This window comes from Miniopterus schreibersii (assembly GCF_964146895.1).
Source record: "Miniopterus schreibersii genome assembly, chromosome: 2".
NCBI lineage: Eukaryota > Metazoa > Chordata > Mammalia > Chiroptera > Miniopteridae > Miniopterus > Miniopterus schreibersii.
Window position 1 is genome coordinate 77,728,422 of NC_138102.1, and position 13,731 is coordinate 77,742,152.

General features: G+C 36.8%; 1 protein-coding gene across 2 annotated transcripts in view; it reads right to left on the minus strand.

Annotated features, from left to right (window-relative positions):
* Positions 1-204: 204 nt before the first annotated feature.
* Positions 205-13,731, minus strand: part of INTS6 (integrator complex subunit 6) — an 85,109-nt gene continuing 71,582 nt past the window's right edge. For both annotated transcript variants that reach the window (XM_081129722.1, XM_081129723.1), the window contains 3 exons: positions 6,397-6,771; positions 5,297-5,390; positions 205-3,490 (listed from right to left, as the gene is read on the minus strand). In XM_081129722.1, coding sequence (XP_080985848.1) covers positions 3,397-3,490; positions 5,297-5,390; positions 6,397-6,771 — 563 coding nt within the window. In that variant the 3' untranslated portion in view covers positions 205-3,396. The remainder of the gene's footprint in view (positions 3,491-5,296; positions 5,391-6,396; positions 6,772-13,731) is intronic.

Genomic DNA, 13,731 nt, shown 5'->3' on the forward strand with positions numbered 1-13,731 from the left:
CAAGCATAAGTCCTTTAGCATTAACAACATTGAACAAAGTATTCAAATTATTCCTCTTAATGTTCCCCCTGCCCCTCTGGCAATTATTTGTCAGCTTAGGAAGGAAAAGAGATTCTCAGTAAAGAGTTGTTGGCAAATCTAAACAATGTGTTAAAAAGAAATTGTATAGAACAAGACTAATAAAATCAAGCAAAAGTGGATCTACTTTAACTAAACATCAGACATTATTTTTATTTATGGAGAGAAAAAAGTCAAAAGTTAGAATGAAAATTATGCATAGGCTTTACACAAATTGTTAAGGAAATACTGTCAACATCATTTTATCTGAGAATCATTTGCAAACTGCTGTAACTTGTGCTAGAAATCAAAGGAAAACTTTTGTGACAAAAAGGATAAAAATGATCATTCACTAGGTAATCTACTTTGGGATTATTTGGGGAGAAAAGGTCCATCAATAGAATATGTCCTGCTAGTAATCATCCCAACCCCACACATATTAGATGAAAATGTCACATACCACTCAGAACAGGCAACAGAGAGCCCTGTCTTAGAAAGGATACATGTTAAAAATGAAAGATGAAAAAAATGACAGGTTCCACTTCCCCAGAGAGACAGGAGACTAAATCGGAACAGAAAGGTCATTGTCAAAAGCTGATAGCCAATAAAGGTTGATGACAGTCAAGAGAACAATTTCTTTTTGGAATTCAAGTGCATAAAAATGACTGTAAAATCTTTGTAGTAGTAAAGGACACACCACTATCTCAATGATAGTTTTTAGAACTGCCTTAGTAAACAGAATGAAAATGTAAGGCTAAATCCAAAACCAGTGCCACAATCTGCCGTACATCTACAGTCCCTGTGAATTAATTTCTCTCTCTTTCTGGGAGGTTCTTGCCCACATAACACACGGCAAAGTGGACACTCTTCTGGTGACAGGTATTGAAGAGATAAAAACTAGTCTCAGGCTTCAGTACACCAAATTGATCAATCCTACTAAAAAGGGCAAATAATGACTCATCAATTGACAAATGGGGCACATATGAGACCATTAAGAAACACTCTTAATCTCAAGATTTAACTGTTGAAAAATATCATTTGTCCAGCCTAAAGTCATCCAGTGATCTAAAGGGCCTAAAAGACTTATTTCCCTCAAATATACTTCCCTTCCTCTTTCACTTACAAGAATTCTACAGTATTTCACTAATTGAACTAATAATATGCCCAGTTTCTTAAAATGTAGAAAACTTGATGGAGATGGAATATTAAACTTGAGCTTCAAACCTTGTGACTAGTTTTAGAATAAGCGTGTAGAGTATGGTGACAGATTGACAAAGAAGAGATTGAACAAACTGCTTCTTCCCAACTCCCTCTAGGGTCCATCCCCCCAAGAGATTAAAGGTCAAGGGTCTAAAGGACTATTACCTCATCAGCAGCCTTTGAAATGGAAATTAGTTTTTTGATAAGGATACTAAATATTGGAATAGACTCAATCCCTTTCCTCAATATTCTTAAGCATGAACTTTTATCTGAATGACTTGCATGTAATCCCTTCCATTAATCTCAGAATCTAAATATATATAATTTAAGACCAGAAAATATATTCTGGATTTTGTGTAGCTCTTGCTGAATTTAGCAATGTGATTATAGAATTACCTTAACAATTCCATCTATTAAATTATATCCTGCTTTACTTAAAGGTATTTGGTAGAGGTAAAAAAGGTTTAAAGAATTTCATATGAAAATACTATATAACATTATACATGCTTCTTTTTCTTGACAGGGTTTATCTTCAGTACTGGGAAAGTTTCAACTCCCCTAGACTAAAAAATTAACAGATCTCAAACATGTTCTCCACTTTCATCTATGCTTTTCTTCATAAAAAGTTACAATTTCATTATGCTATACCTCTGAAATTTAAAAAGTGTTCTGCCAAAGTGTAAAAAGGGTATGTAATTTTCAAATGTTATGAACCTAAAAATACTTCAATTTTACTATAATTTTATAAATTTATTTCACCCACTTAATCTAAACACATTTTAACCTTTTTCTACTGGTTACTCCAAAAGCACTACAAGGCACAGCAGTGATATATATGAGTGGTGAGTCAGGTCATAGGGTCATGTCCTCAGTAAGGACACACGAGGCCACTTTACTGAAGATGGACAATGAATAGTGTTTGTTATCCCTTGTCCCAGATAATCAGGGGTAATGCAAAATGAGTAAAGTCATCTTAAATGTGTGTTCCCTCCATTTAGCTTCTAAATAAAATGGAGAGTTTACGTGTGAGAACAGCAGAGCAGAACAAAGAGACCCCCCCCCATTTAGCTTCTAAATAAAATGGAGAGTTTACGTGGGAGAATAGCAGAGCAGAAGAGATCCCCTCTTGAACCCCCAATTTGTTATGGGACTTTTGTAAGCATGGCATCAAGCTGCTAAAGACTAGATATTTCAGAGTATGTGATGTGCCCCTAACTTATAATTTCCTAACTAACTGTTTCAACTCTGAGCCATCCACAGTCCTAGTGAGAGAAAAAAAGGGGTTGAAGGGAAGTAAGAAAATCAATAATGTCCAAAGATGTCTGCTTTAAACAGCTTTTAAAGTATCTGCCATCTGCTATAGATATTGTTGTTTCCATTCTCTAGGCAGAAATGGGAATACGTTGGTGTGACCAACACAAGCTAAGAACATATAGTAAAAAGACAATGCATATTATGTACCATGTAATTACAGTTAAGTTTAACAAATATGAACTTCAAGTGGTGTATTTTTCCCATGCTAAAAAGCAAAGCTTTTAAAATTCCATTATCTTAAGATGGTTTTAAATGGTTTCTTTAAATGTGATTATTTCCTAAACCACACAAGAGTAAAATAGAGCATTTATTGATGGAATAACAAAAGTGCTTTTCTTAAATATTCTTCAAAATACATTTGTACAACTTACAATAATATATCCAAAATAACTGTATATACAAAACATTACCTAGTTTTAATGTATGTGCTTTTTTCCCCAAAAATTACAAAGTAACTTCTTTTTAATTTTTTTTTTGGCAAAGTTCAACCTTAAGAGAGGTGACAATTTTAAAGGTTGGTTTAAGAAAATAGAACCTGAGGGAAATTGACACGCAAGAGTCAATGACAAGCAAGAAATTTGAAGGAATAGTTTTAGTTTGTTAAATAAAAATGTTTTTAGAGTGATACTTTTCACATTACAAAAATAAACCAAAATGAAGAAAAGGTCACTGTAAAATGATGAGAAAGGATCTGTAGACTTGCTCTTAGTATTTAAAATAGCCAACAATGCATGTCAAAAAATGAATGCAAAATCACAACAGTCTTGTATTTACTTTGTATTTGGAGAAGATATAGTGAAATAAGTGGCCACATTCTGTTTTCTTTTAATTGCTATTAATATGGTTGATCTGATTGGCTCTTCGATGAATTTCATCCAAGAAGTTCTCCAGCTGTTCTATTAGCATTCGTTTTTTAAACCTGTATAAAAAAAATAACAGCACTCTCAATTTCTTTTTAATGGATAAAGTTATATATCAGTATAATGTTTTTCTTAAAAGAAACTGCCTTAGTAAGATTTTTCAAAGTGAGTGAAAAAAAATCAACAACTTTATGATATATAAAATTTGCTGGAAGACTAGCAAATTATTTTTATCAATACTGTATTATAGTTGATTCCTAAAACAAATAATCCAGGCCTAACTACAATTGGAAAGAGGTTATTCCTTCCACAATCAAAAAGAAAAATGAAATACCTAGTATGTACAGGATTACTAGTATTTCAACAAAATTAGGACTCCCAAAGCAATGACTCCAATAGCTTCTCATGTTCTTTAAAAGTTTAATGTTAAAAGGAATGTGAACAAAGTATGAATATAATCCCCCACAAAATGTTAGATGAAATGAAAGCTGGGTAGTAGTATTTAAAACACAGTGTTCTGCTACAATTTGAAAGCTAGCAAATCAAGGATAATTAGACATCTTTCGTATAGAATATACCAAACAGTTAAAGTTCAAGCTGCAATTTAATTTTTTTTCAGTAATAAATATAGTACGCTAAAATTGCATTCATCTACATAAGCACTAATACTGCTGATGCTTTTTTAGAATGTCCCAAAACACTCTCTGATCTATACCTACTTTCTCTCTACTTGTAACCAGCATAATATTACACAACTCTCAAAAACACTGATTTTCAACCTTTTTCATCTCATGGCACACATAAATTTAATCACTAAAATTCTGCGGCACATCAAAAATATATTTTTTGCCAATCTGACAAAAAACAGGTATAATTTTGATTCATTCACACCCATTATTGTTGTGTTGGCTGTTGTCATTTTTTTATTTGACAATCTAAGGGAAAAGAGGTCAATGCCCCTGACTAAATAGGTACTGCATGTTTTTAAAATTCTTGCAGGGCACTGGTTGAAAATTGCTGCTCTAAAAGGTGGCTGCAGGCACCAGGAATATAGCTAAATCCATGATGATGTCTAAGATGACAGAATGTTACATAAAGAGAATAGGTTACATACTCAAAACAAATAATGTGAAAAGTTATCACTTTATCTTGTACCTTTCAAAGTGGCCTATGCTCTAGCTTGTCGTGTCCCCCCCCCCCCCCCCCCCGCCCGCACACTGCTCAATCTAAAACAAACTTTAAGTGTAGCATGAAAGAAACTGTGGGACTAACTAAAGAATGGGTATATTTGGAAGATAAGATAAACCCTAAATTTTATTACAATACAAAAAGTCTTAAAGGAAAAATAAAAAATAATTTTTACAATCACTAAACTCAACACTATGCTTCCCTGTTAATTGCACTACGGAGTTACCATTTATAATCTTGATCCACATTCCTTGTACTAAAGTACATAATCCTGGGCTACTGAAGCAATCAGAATGAGGACCATTTGTCGGACTCTGGTCCCCTTAATTACATGCTTTCCCACATACAAGTGAACTGCAATAAAATATTGCCTTTCAAGGTTAATACTAATCACTGATTAATATTAATGGTAGTCCAAATACACAAAGTAGAAAAATTAGAGGCTATAAAATATAAAGACACCAAAAGAGTAGGAAAAAGGAGAATTATGCAAGTATCTGTACGTTGTAGGAAGAAAAGGTTCAAGTTCTAAAGAATTTTTGTGTGGCTATTTTTTAAGTGAACTTCTTTCAATAAATTAAAAAAGAGAAAAGTGCTTGTGTGTGTGTGTGTGTCACATACATGCATAACACAACAGATATTGTTAAAATACTACTTATAATGTTCTATAGATTTACCTTGATGCTTCTTTAATGACATTTTGTAAAAATATTAGTCTTGTTTGTAAACTGCCTTGTACATGCTTCAGTAAAGTGAAGATTCTTTCATATTCTTAAAAGAGAAGCAAAAAGAAAAATTAAGTGGCTTTCCTTTATACTCTTATTCAATAATTTTATATTGCAGTTTACAAGATATACTAAGACAAAAACAAAAATAATCTACATAAAATTTTCACTGCTCACTGAAGACTTTAACCTGTCAAACACTGCTTTTTTTAGTACAAGTTCCCGTTAAGGTATCAAAGCTTAGAAGGGTGAATAAATAACTTTTTGGTAGTGCCACTGAAAAGAAGCATGTGGCCTTTACAAAAATCTACCCTTTTAATCTTAATTCTAAACTACAGTCAACATGGGGGGATGGGGGTTCAGGGATGGAGGGTATATGGAGGAAAAATAATAAAACAGATTAAGAATGCTATTTCAGTTTCAAGTTTTCACATAAAACTCTGCCAAGGACTAAACATCCTAAATGGCAAGGACTGAGTCTTACCTACTCTGGACCATCGTAACAAGCAATCTGTCAACACCTTATGAATGAATGCCAGTAATACTGAAATTTTATCCCACAAAGTTCTTTTGTTTTCATATAATAGCGAGCTTTCATAACTTTAGTTTTTTGACCTAAACACATCCCTGGTCACCATCATAGTTCAAATCTTAAACACAGTGGTAGGCTCTATGCCAAGGACTTCACAGACATGAAGTCATTAAATATTTCCTACGTCTTTTTGGGTTTGCAGCTACATTAAAATTTCAACTGCTGGCTAGAAGAATACTCAAGACTATGGGTTCCAGTCATGGTAGGAACTATGTGCAATATATCTGTGTGCTCTTCCTGTGTTCTCAGTCCCTCCTGCTTACCATACCTAGCACAGTACTTTGGATATAGCAGATATTTGTCAGTTTTTGTCAGCTAAACAAAAAATCAAATCTCTAGCTTATATATTGTTCAAGACTGATCTAGAATCAGATATACGCTTTTAGTTAGTTTATGGTGGGTTTGTTTTTTTTAGCACACACAGAAATCAAACCTGAGGTTTGTGTCTAATTTTACATACTTCTTCCTGGCTTTCGAATCTCTTTCATAATTTGTGCTTTTAGTTCAGTATTGACTTCTTCGTGGCTTCTGCAATGAATCAATTTCTTTCCTTTGTTGAGTGAAGATGCTGGTATATTCTCTTCAGGGCACTGTACTTTATCTCTTGGCTCCTCATGATTTTCTAAAAATCCACCAACAGTGAGGTCATTAGTTCCTAAATGATCATGACCAAGAGCCTCTGTATGATTGGTTGGTCGTTCCAGTAAATTGGCTGGAGAAGATGATGTTGAAAACTCGGTATCCATAGCATTTGGTGTAATATCTGATGAAAGCTGGTCAACAACATGATTTTCAACCACATCATCTATTGTCAAATCATTACTTGCTTCTGAAACTAAAAACAAAGATAAGGGGGGAAAAATTATGAGAGACAATTTCAAAGCACATAGTAAAGAAAGCTCCAAAGAAATATCATCACAGCAAATCACAACTGATTCTCCTTGATACAAAAATTAACAAATAATGTGATGTGACTCTTAAGCTTTGATAAAGATATGGTAGATTCAACATGAAACAATATTTACAAAATCTGTACAATTTCTGCCCTTAGGAAAAATAAAAGCAACTTCAACTTTTACTTCTCTGATTTTTCTATGACAATTTTATTGAACAAGTAGGGTTTTAATGGTTTAGGGAAATATATATGATCAAGATTATCATGCTTATTCTTTCTTTAGCCCTAGGTCATTCCAATCTAAGGCTGCCTTATACAAAAGCAAACATAGGGAGTTAAAAATGTTCAGTGTTTTTTAGGAAACATACCACCAAACAGGTCATTTCACAGTACACCCTTTTCTTATACTCATCCATCTGGTCTCCATTACCTGAGTAATGTAGAACAACCCATTACGCACTTCAATTCATTTGAAAACTAGACTTAAAAGCTTGCCACCTTGTTACTTGACGTTAAATTATTACCTTGCTCCCCAAAGAAAGCAGCTGAATTCTAAGTTCCCTGATTGCTCACCAAACCTCCAGGACAACAGCTGAATTCATCTCTACTTCCCTCACTGTCCAAAGTGTACTCATCCCCACAAAAATCCCTCAAACTTCTGACTCCCTCCTAAATTCTATTCCATGATATGCAAACTTTACTGAATGTCTTCTACAACTCCTTTTTTAACTGAAACCAGCTCTCTTGCAAAGAAACTGCTCTCCTTCAGACCTGAAATAGAAACTTTCTCTCAAACACTCTCCATAGACATGGACTCACTGATTTCTTCAACTCCCAGTATCACCTCAAGATCCTTTTTCCATGCACTCTTGTAAAAAATATTGCTCTTCTGAGGCTCAACTGTGACTCTTCACTCTTCCTCTCTCTCCCCATCACTATCTTTACTGATCTGTAGGCACACCTCTGTTGTCACGATGTCCCCGGCACTCAGTTCACAGACTTCCTCCCAACCCCATGTCCCTCAGTACATAATTTTAGATCCTTACTACTCAAAGTGTGGTATGTGGACAAGAAGCATTAGAACCATCAGTTCACAAGAAATGCTCATCTAAATCTTTACCCCAACTCAATGAATCAGAATCTGTAGTTTAACTAACTAGGCCCCAGGTGATTCACATACACATGTGAGAAGTTTGAGAAGTGCTGTAGTGCATGACTTTAATGTCTAAGCAGATAAGCTGCCAAGAACCTGGCCTACCAATTCCTCAATCTCCAAAAAACTTTTCCACCTATAAGTCTGCCTCTCAAGTCAAACACAAATTCCAGGATGAAGAGTAAACTTATCCTGCTATTGTTCTTTAACTCAGCCAGACTTTTATTCCAGTGACTCCTCCATTTCCCCCCTCCCATTAATCAGATCCCTTCTAAAAATCCATTTTCTTATCTATCCAACTTATATCCCATAATGTGTCACTTTTTAGTAATGTCCTAAATTCTGTCATTCTTTTGTTCTCCCATGACACTGGCCAGGCAAAATCCCACATTTGATGACTCTATCAATCTGCTTGCTTCAGACCTGCATTTGGAATGATGACCACTACTGGAGAAATATGACCCAGCTATAGGGTGGTCGCAATCACCATCTGTACTTGGGTCTTAGCACTGCCTAGAAAGCTTAATCCAACCCTTTCTCCCTCTCCCACAAAAGATCATTCTAGCCTTCTCTAATCTCTTCAAATCTCTGATTTTCCCAATCTCTCCTTCCCTCTTAGCAGTATACATCACCTCCTGCTTCACAGAGCAAAGAAAAGCAGAGGTGTGGGATGGGAACTTCCTCTGCTTCCCACCATTAATCTTGAATCCACCATTAAGCTTTGATGGAAGCAGCATTCTTTCATCTGGGATCTGGACTGGATTCCTTCAGCTTTCTCAGTGATTTTGTGATTATGCTTTTTCTCATCTTCATTTTCAACCATGCCCTTTCTACTGGTTCCATAACACCCACATTTAAACGTGCTCAACTCTCTATCATCTTAAAAACAAAGCAAAATCACTATTTTGACCCCATAACCTCTTCTAGGTACCATTCTCTTTTCCCACCTACCCTTCACAGCTACATTCATTGTCTCTACTTTCTCATCTTTCTTTCACTCTTCAACCCACTTCTGTAGTCTTCTGTCCCCTTTACTCCACCAAAATTGCTCTTGCTAAGATAACCAAAGACTAACAGAACCTTTCTAATCTTCTTCAATGATCTGCTTAACAAGTATTTGAGAGGGAGGCGCCGGTGAAGATAAAAGAGGTACTCGCCACCTCCCACACCACATCAAAATTACAACTAAAATACAGAAAAAACATCATTCAGAACCACCTGGATCTGGCTGAAGGGAAGTCCTACAACTAGAGAATTAAAGAAGAGGCAACACTGACGCTGGTAGGAGGGGTGGAGATCCTTGGTGGAATCGCAGAACCAGCTGGTCCCACACCCACGTGTGGTGGTTTAAAATCAGTATATCTTGGCTGTGGAGGATTGCCTGAGGAGCAAGGGATCCAGCCCCACACCAGGCCCCCCAACCCAGGGTTCCAGTGTTGGGAAGAGAAGTCCCCACAACTTCTGGCTGGGCCTCAGGCAGTTCCTCTTAAAGGGCTGGCTCAAGGACTTAACAGGACTCATTCCCTCTGAGCTCCAGCGCTAGGGCAGCAGCTTAAAAAGAACGTGAGACATTCAGGGAGGAACAAACTTTTCTGGAATCAGGAGAAAAACTGGAGGGGCAGCTTTTTCCCAGAAAGAATTGCTGGCAGAGGCCAGTGTTCCTTTGCTTAGCCCTCCCCACCACAGAGCCAACAGACAGGCACCATAACTGAGTCTTCATCAACATGGCTCACACTGTTCCCCCTACCCAGGTGATTCCCTGAGACCCCACCCCTCTCTACTTGCAGGCTCATCCAAGCCATTTCCAGTGGCCTCTCTTGCTTCATGCTTCAGACTTTCCTAAAATCTCTCAAACAAGCAGCAACTGGACTAGGATACCCCATACTTCTCAATAAGTGGCTCCAGGCCAGTATTAGCAGCAGCTCTCCTTAGTTCATAGCTTGGCCTCTCCTGGGTACCTCCAAGCCCAACGTAAGTAGCAGCCATCTGCAGGATCACTCTGTAGCTTGTGCCAGGTAGCCACAAGCAGGGCACAGGCAGTAGCTAAACTGCACCTCCCAGGAGGCCCCAGAGCCAGTGCACCCAGTGGTCAGCTTCGACCACACAAGATTACACATCCACCAGTGACACACTCAAAGGGCAAACTCAGCAAGCACCAAAGCTCCACTGAAGCAAGTCCTGCTCCATAGGGTCAGCGTCTGCACAGCAGCTCTCCCACTGTAGTCGCAGCCGATCCTTGCAACTGATTGGCCTGGGGGGTCAATCCCTCCCAGTGATGCCAACATCAATTAAGGCTCAATTACAATAGGACAGTGTGCACAGCCCATGGAGAAGTGCAACTACAGTGCCTAGTTCAGGTGACTGGGGTGGCTGAGTCACTGGGCACTACAGGACACCTACTACACAAGGCCACTCTATTAAGTCTGGGAGACATAGTACAGCTCTACCTAAAACATAGAAACAGAGAGAAGCAGCCAAAATGTGGAGACAAAGAAATGTCAAAAATGAAACAAAGAAATCTCCAGAATAAGAACTAAATGAAATGGATGAAGCAAACTACCAGACACAGAGTTCAAAACAATGGTTATAAGGATACTCAAGAAACTTCATAAGAACTTCAAAGAACTTAATGAGAACTTCAAGGAACATCATAAAAAAGGGCCAGACAGAAATGAAGAATACACTAACTGAAATGAAGAATAATTTACAGGGAATCAACAGTAGAGTAGAGGATGCCGAGAATCAAATCAGCAATTTGGAATATAAGGAAGCAAAAAACACCCAATCAGAACAGCAAGAAGAAAAAGAATCCAAAAATAAGAACAGTGAGCCTCTGGGACAACTTCAAGAATACCAAAATTCGCATCATGGGATGATGGAAGGAGAAAAGAGGGAGCAAGGAATTGAAAACCTGTTTGAAAAAATGATAGAAAACTTCCCCTACTTAGTGAAAGAAATAGACATACAAGTCCAGGAAGCACAGAGAGTCTCAAACAAGAGGAACCCAAAGAGGCCCACAACAAGACACATCATAATTAAAATGCCAAAAGATTAAATACAAAGAGAGAATCTTGAAAGCAGTAAGAGAAAAGCAATTAGTTACCTTCAAGGGAGCACCCATATGATTGTCAGCCGACTTCTCAACAGAAACTTTGCAGGCCAGAAGGGAGTGGCAAGAAATACTCAAAGTGATGAAAATCAAGAACCTACAACCAAGATTACTCTACCCAGGAGAGCTATCATTTAGAACTGAAGATCAGATAAAGAGCTTCCCAGGCAGAAAAAACTAAAGGAGTTCATCACCACCAAACCAGTACTACAGGAAATGTTAAAGGGTCTTCTTTATGAAGAAGAAGAAGGAGGAGAAAGGATCAAAAATATGAATAATAAAATGGCAATAAATACATATTTATCAACAAAAGAACCTAAAAATCAAAACCAATGAATAAGCAGAACAGAAACAGGCTTACAGATACAGAGAACATTTTGACAGTTGTCAGATGGGAGGAGGATTAAGGGGATGGGTGAAAAAGGTGAAGGGATTCAGAAGTACAAATTAGTAGTTATAGTGTAGTCATGGGTGTCTAGGGAAGACAGTCAATAATATTCTAATAACTATGTATGGTGTCAGATGGGTATGAGTTTTTGGGGGATGATCACTTATTAAGTTTTACAATGTCTAATTACTGGGGTGTACACCAGAAACTAATATAACATTGTATGCCAACTTTAATTAATAAAAATTAAAAAGTATGATTAAAAAGTTAAAAAAGAAAGAAAAATATTTGAGACCACCAACCACTCAATTTTCTTTTCCTTTAGCTTCCATGACACCAAATACTTGCCTATTTTTTCCAATTTCTTCATGCTTCATTCTCAATCCCATTTTCTGAGCCTTGTATATCCTCTTAACTTGGCACTTTCAAAGTCCTGTTTCAGGCTCTTTGTTTCCTCTTCTCATTGTTTCTCTTGGTGAGACTTTATTAACTCCAATGGGAGTTAATCTGTCTCCCATACCTACCTCTCTAGCCCTCCTCTTCTGAGTTCCAAACTCAAAGTTATCTTCTAACTTAAGGTGTCCACTTGGCTATCTATTTAGTTTAGAATATACACTTCTAAACTAAAATCAATCCTCCACTCCACCCCTGACATGATCATCTACCCAGTGTCTTTCAAAACTCTTCCCTTGCCCTGGCTCCAACATCCTATCAGTCATCACCAAGTCCTTTGCTGATATGTCCAATTATTTCTCAAATACATATTTTTCTCGCAACCCCACAGGCAGGTCACCATTAGCACTTCCCTGGGTTTACCAGCTGGTTCCTGTACATCCAAAATAATTATTTAACAACATCAAATATACAGTCAGTGTCCACAATTTTAATTACCTTATATAGTTTCTGTTTGTGGAAAAGTTTGATTTTGTTTGATTCAGGGTCCAAATCAGGCCCAAAATTGTAACTGGTTATATGTCTCTTAACTATCTTTGAACGTATAAAGTCCTTCTGTATCTCTGTTTTTTCTATGCATTTTTCTGGAAACACACAAACACACACACCCCAATTCTTTGTCCTACAGAATTTCCCATAATCTGGATTTTACTAATTGCATCCGTTCTGTCATTTAAAATGCTCTGTCCCTTATATTTCCTATAAATTGGTAGTTCAATCTAGAGGCGTTATCTGGTCGATGTTCAAAAAGAATTGCAGGGTGTGAGGGAGTGAGAGTGGGTAGGAATACTTCAGAGGTAATGCATAATTCCATTAGGAAGTATATAAATATTTGTATTATTCTCTACAGTTAAAATGTAATGAGCCATGAATAATCACTACCTATAATTAATGAATCCATCATTTCATTAAGGGTTCCCTACATCCATTCTTATTCTTCCCTGATAATATTCTACACATTTTAGAGTCTTTATAAAATGCTAATCATATCCAGTCACTACTACCTCTTTGAACATTTCAGCGGATTCTCACTGTCCTTAGAATAAAGCCTCGGATCTTTAAAATGGCTTCCAAAGGCCCTCCATGATCTGGCTTCTGCCTTTTAATTTCCACTTTATCTCATTCCCAACACATTTACTATATGAGAATTTTCAGTTACCTCAATGCCCTTCTCTTTACTCTCTACTCTTCTTAGACTACTACCCTAGCACAGGCAAATGCACAGCTTTAGTTAACTAATTCCATTCACCCTTCAAGTGTTGGTTTAAATAACTTCCTAGTAAAGTGCCTTGGCTTTATACATCAAGTTAAATCCTCATGCCAAATACATCCACAACATATTTGACTTCTCTTTTATAAAATTCACCACACTTCCAATGAAATGTTCGATGATTTTCTTTCCTCACGCATTAAAAGTGAAAGCAAAAATCACTATCTTGATCACTGCTATACCTCAATGTCTAGTACTATCGAAAATAGCACAGGTGCCCAACCGGTGTGGCTCAGCAGTTGAGCATCAACCTAGGATCCAGGAGATCAGGTTTCAATTCCCGGTCAGGGCACATGCCCGGGTTGCGGGCTGCAGCCGATCAATGACTCTCTTATCACTGATGTTTCTATCTCTCTCTCTCTCCCTTCCTCTCTCTTTGAAATCAATAAATATAAATAAATAAATAAATAAATAAATAAATAAATAAATAAATAAATAAATAAATAAATAAATAAAATAGCACAGGTGTTTAATAATTAGTTGTTGCATTAAACTGAAATTGAAACATTTTCTATGGGTATTGATAA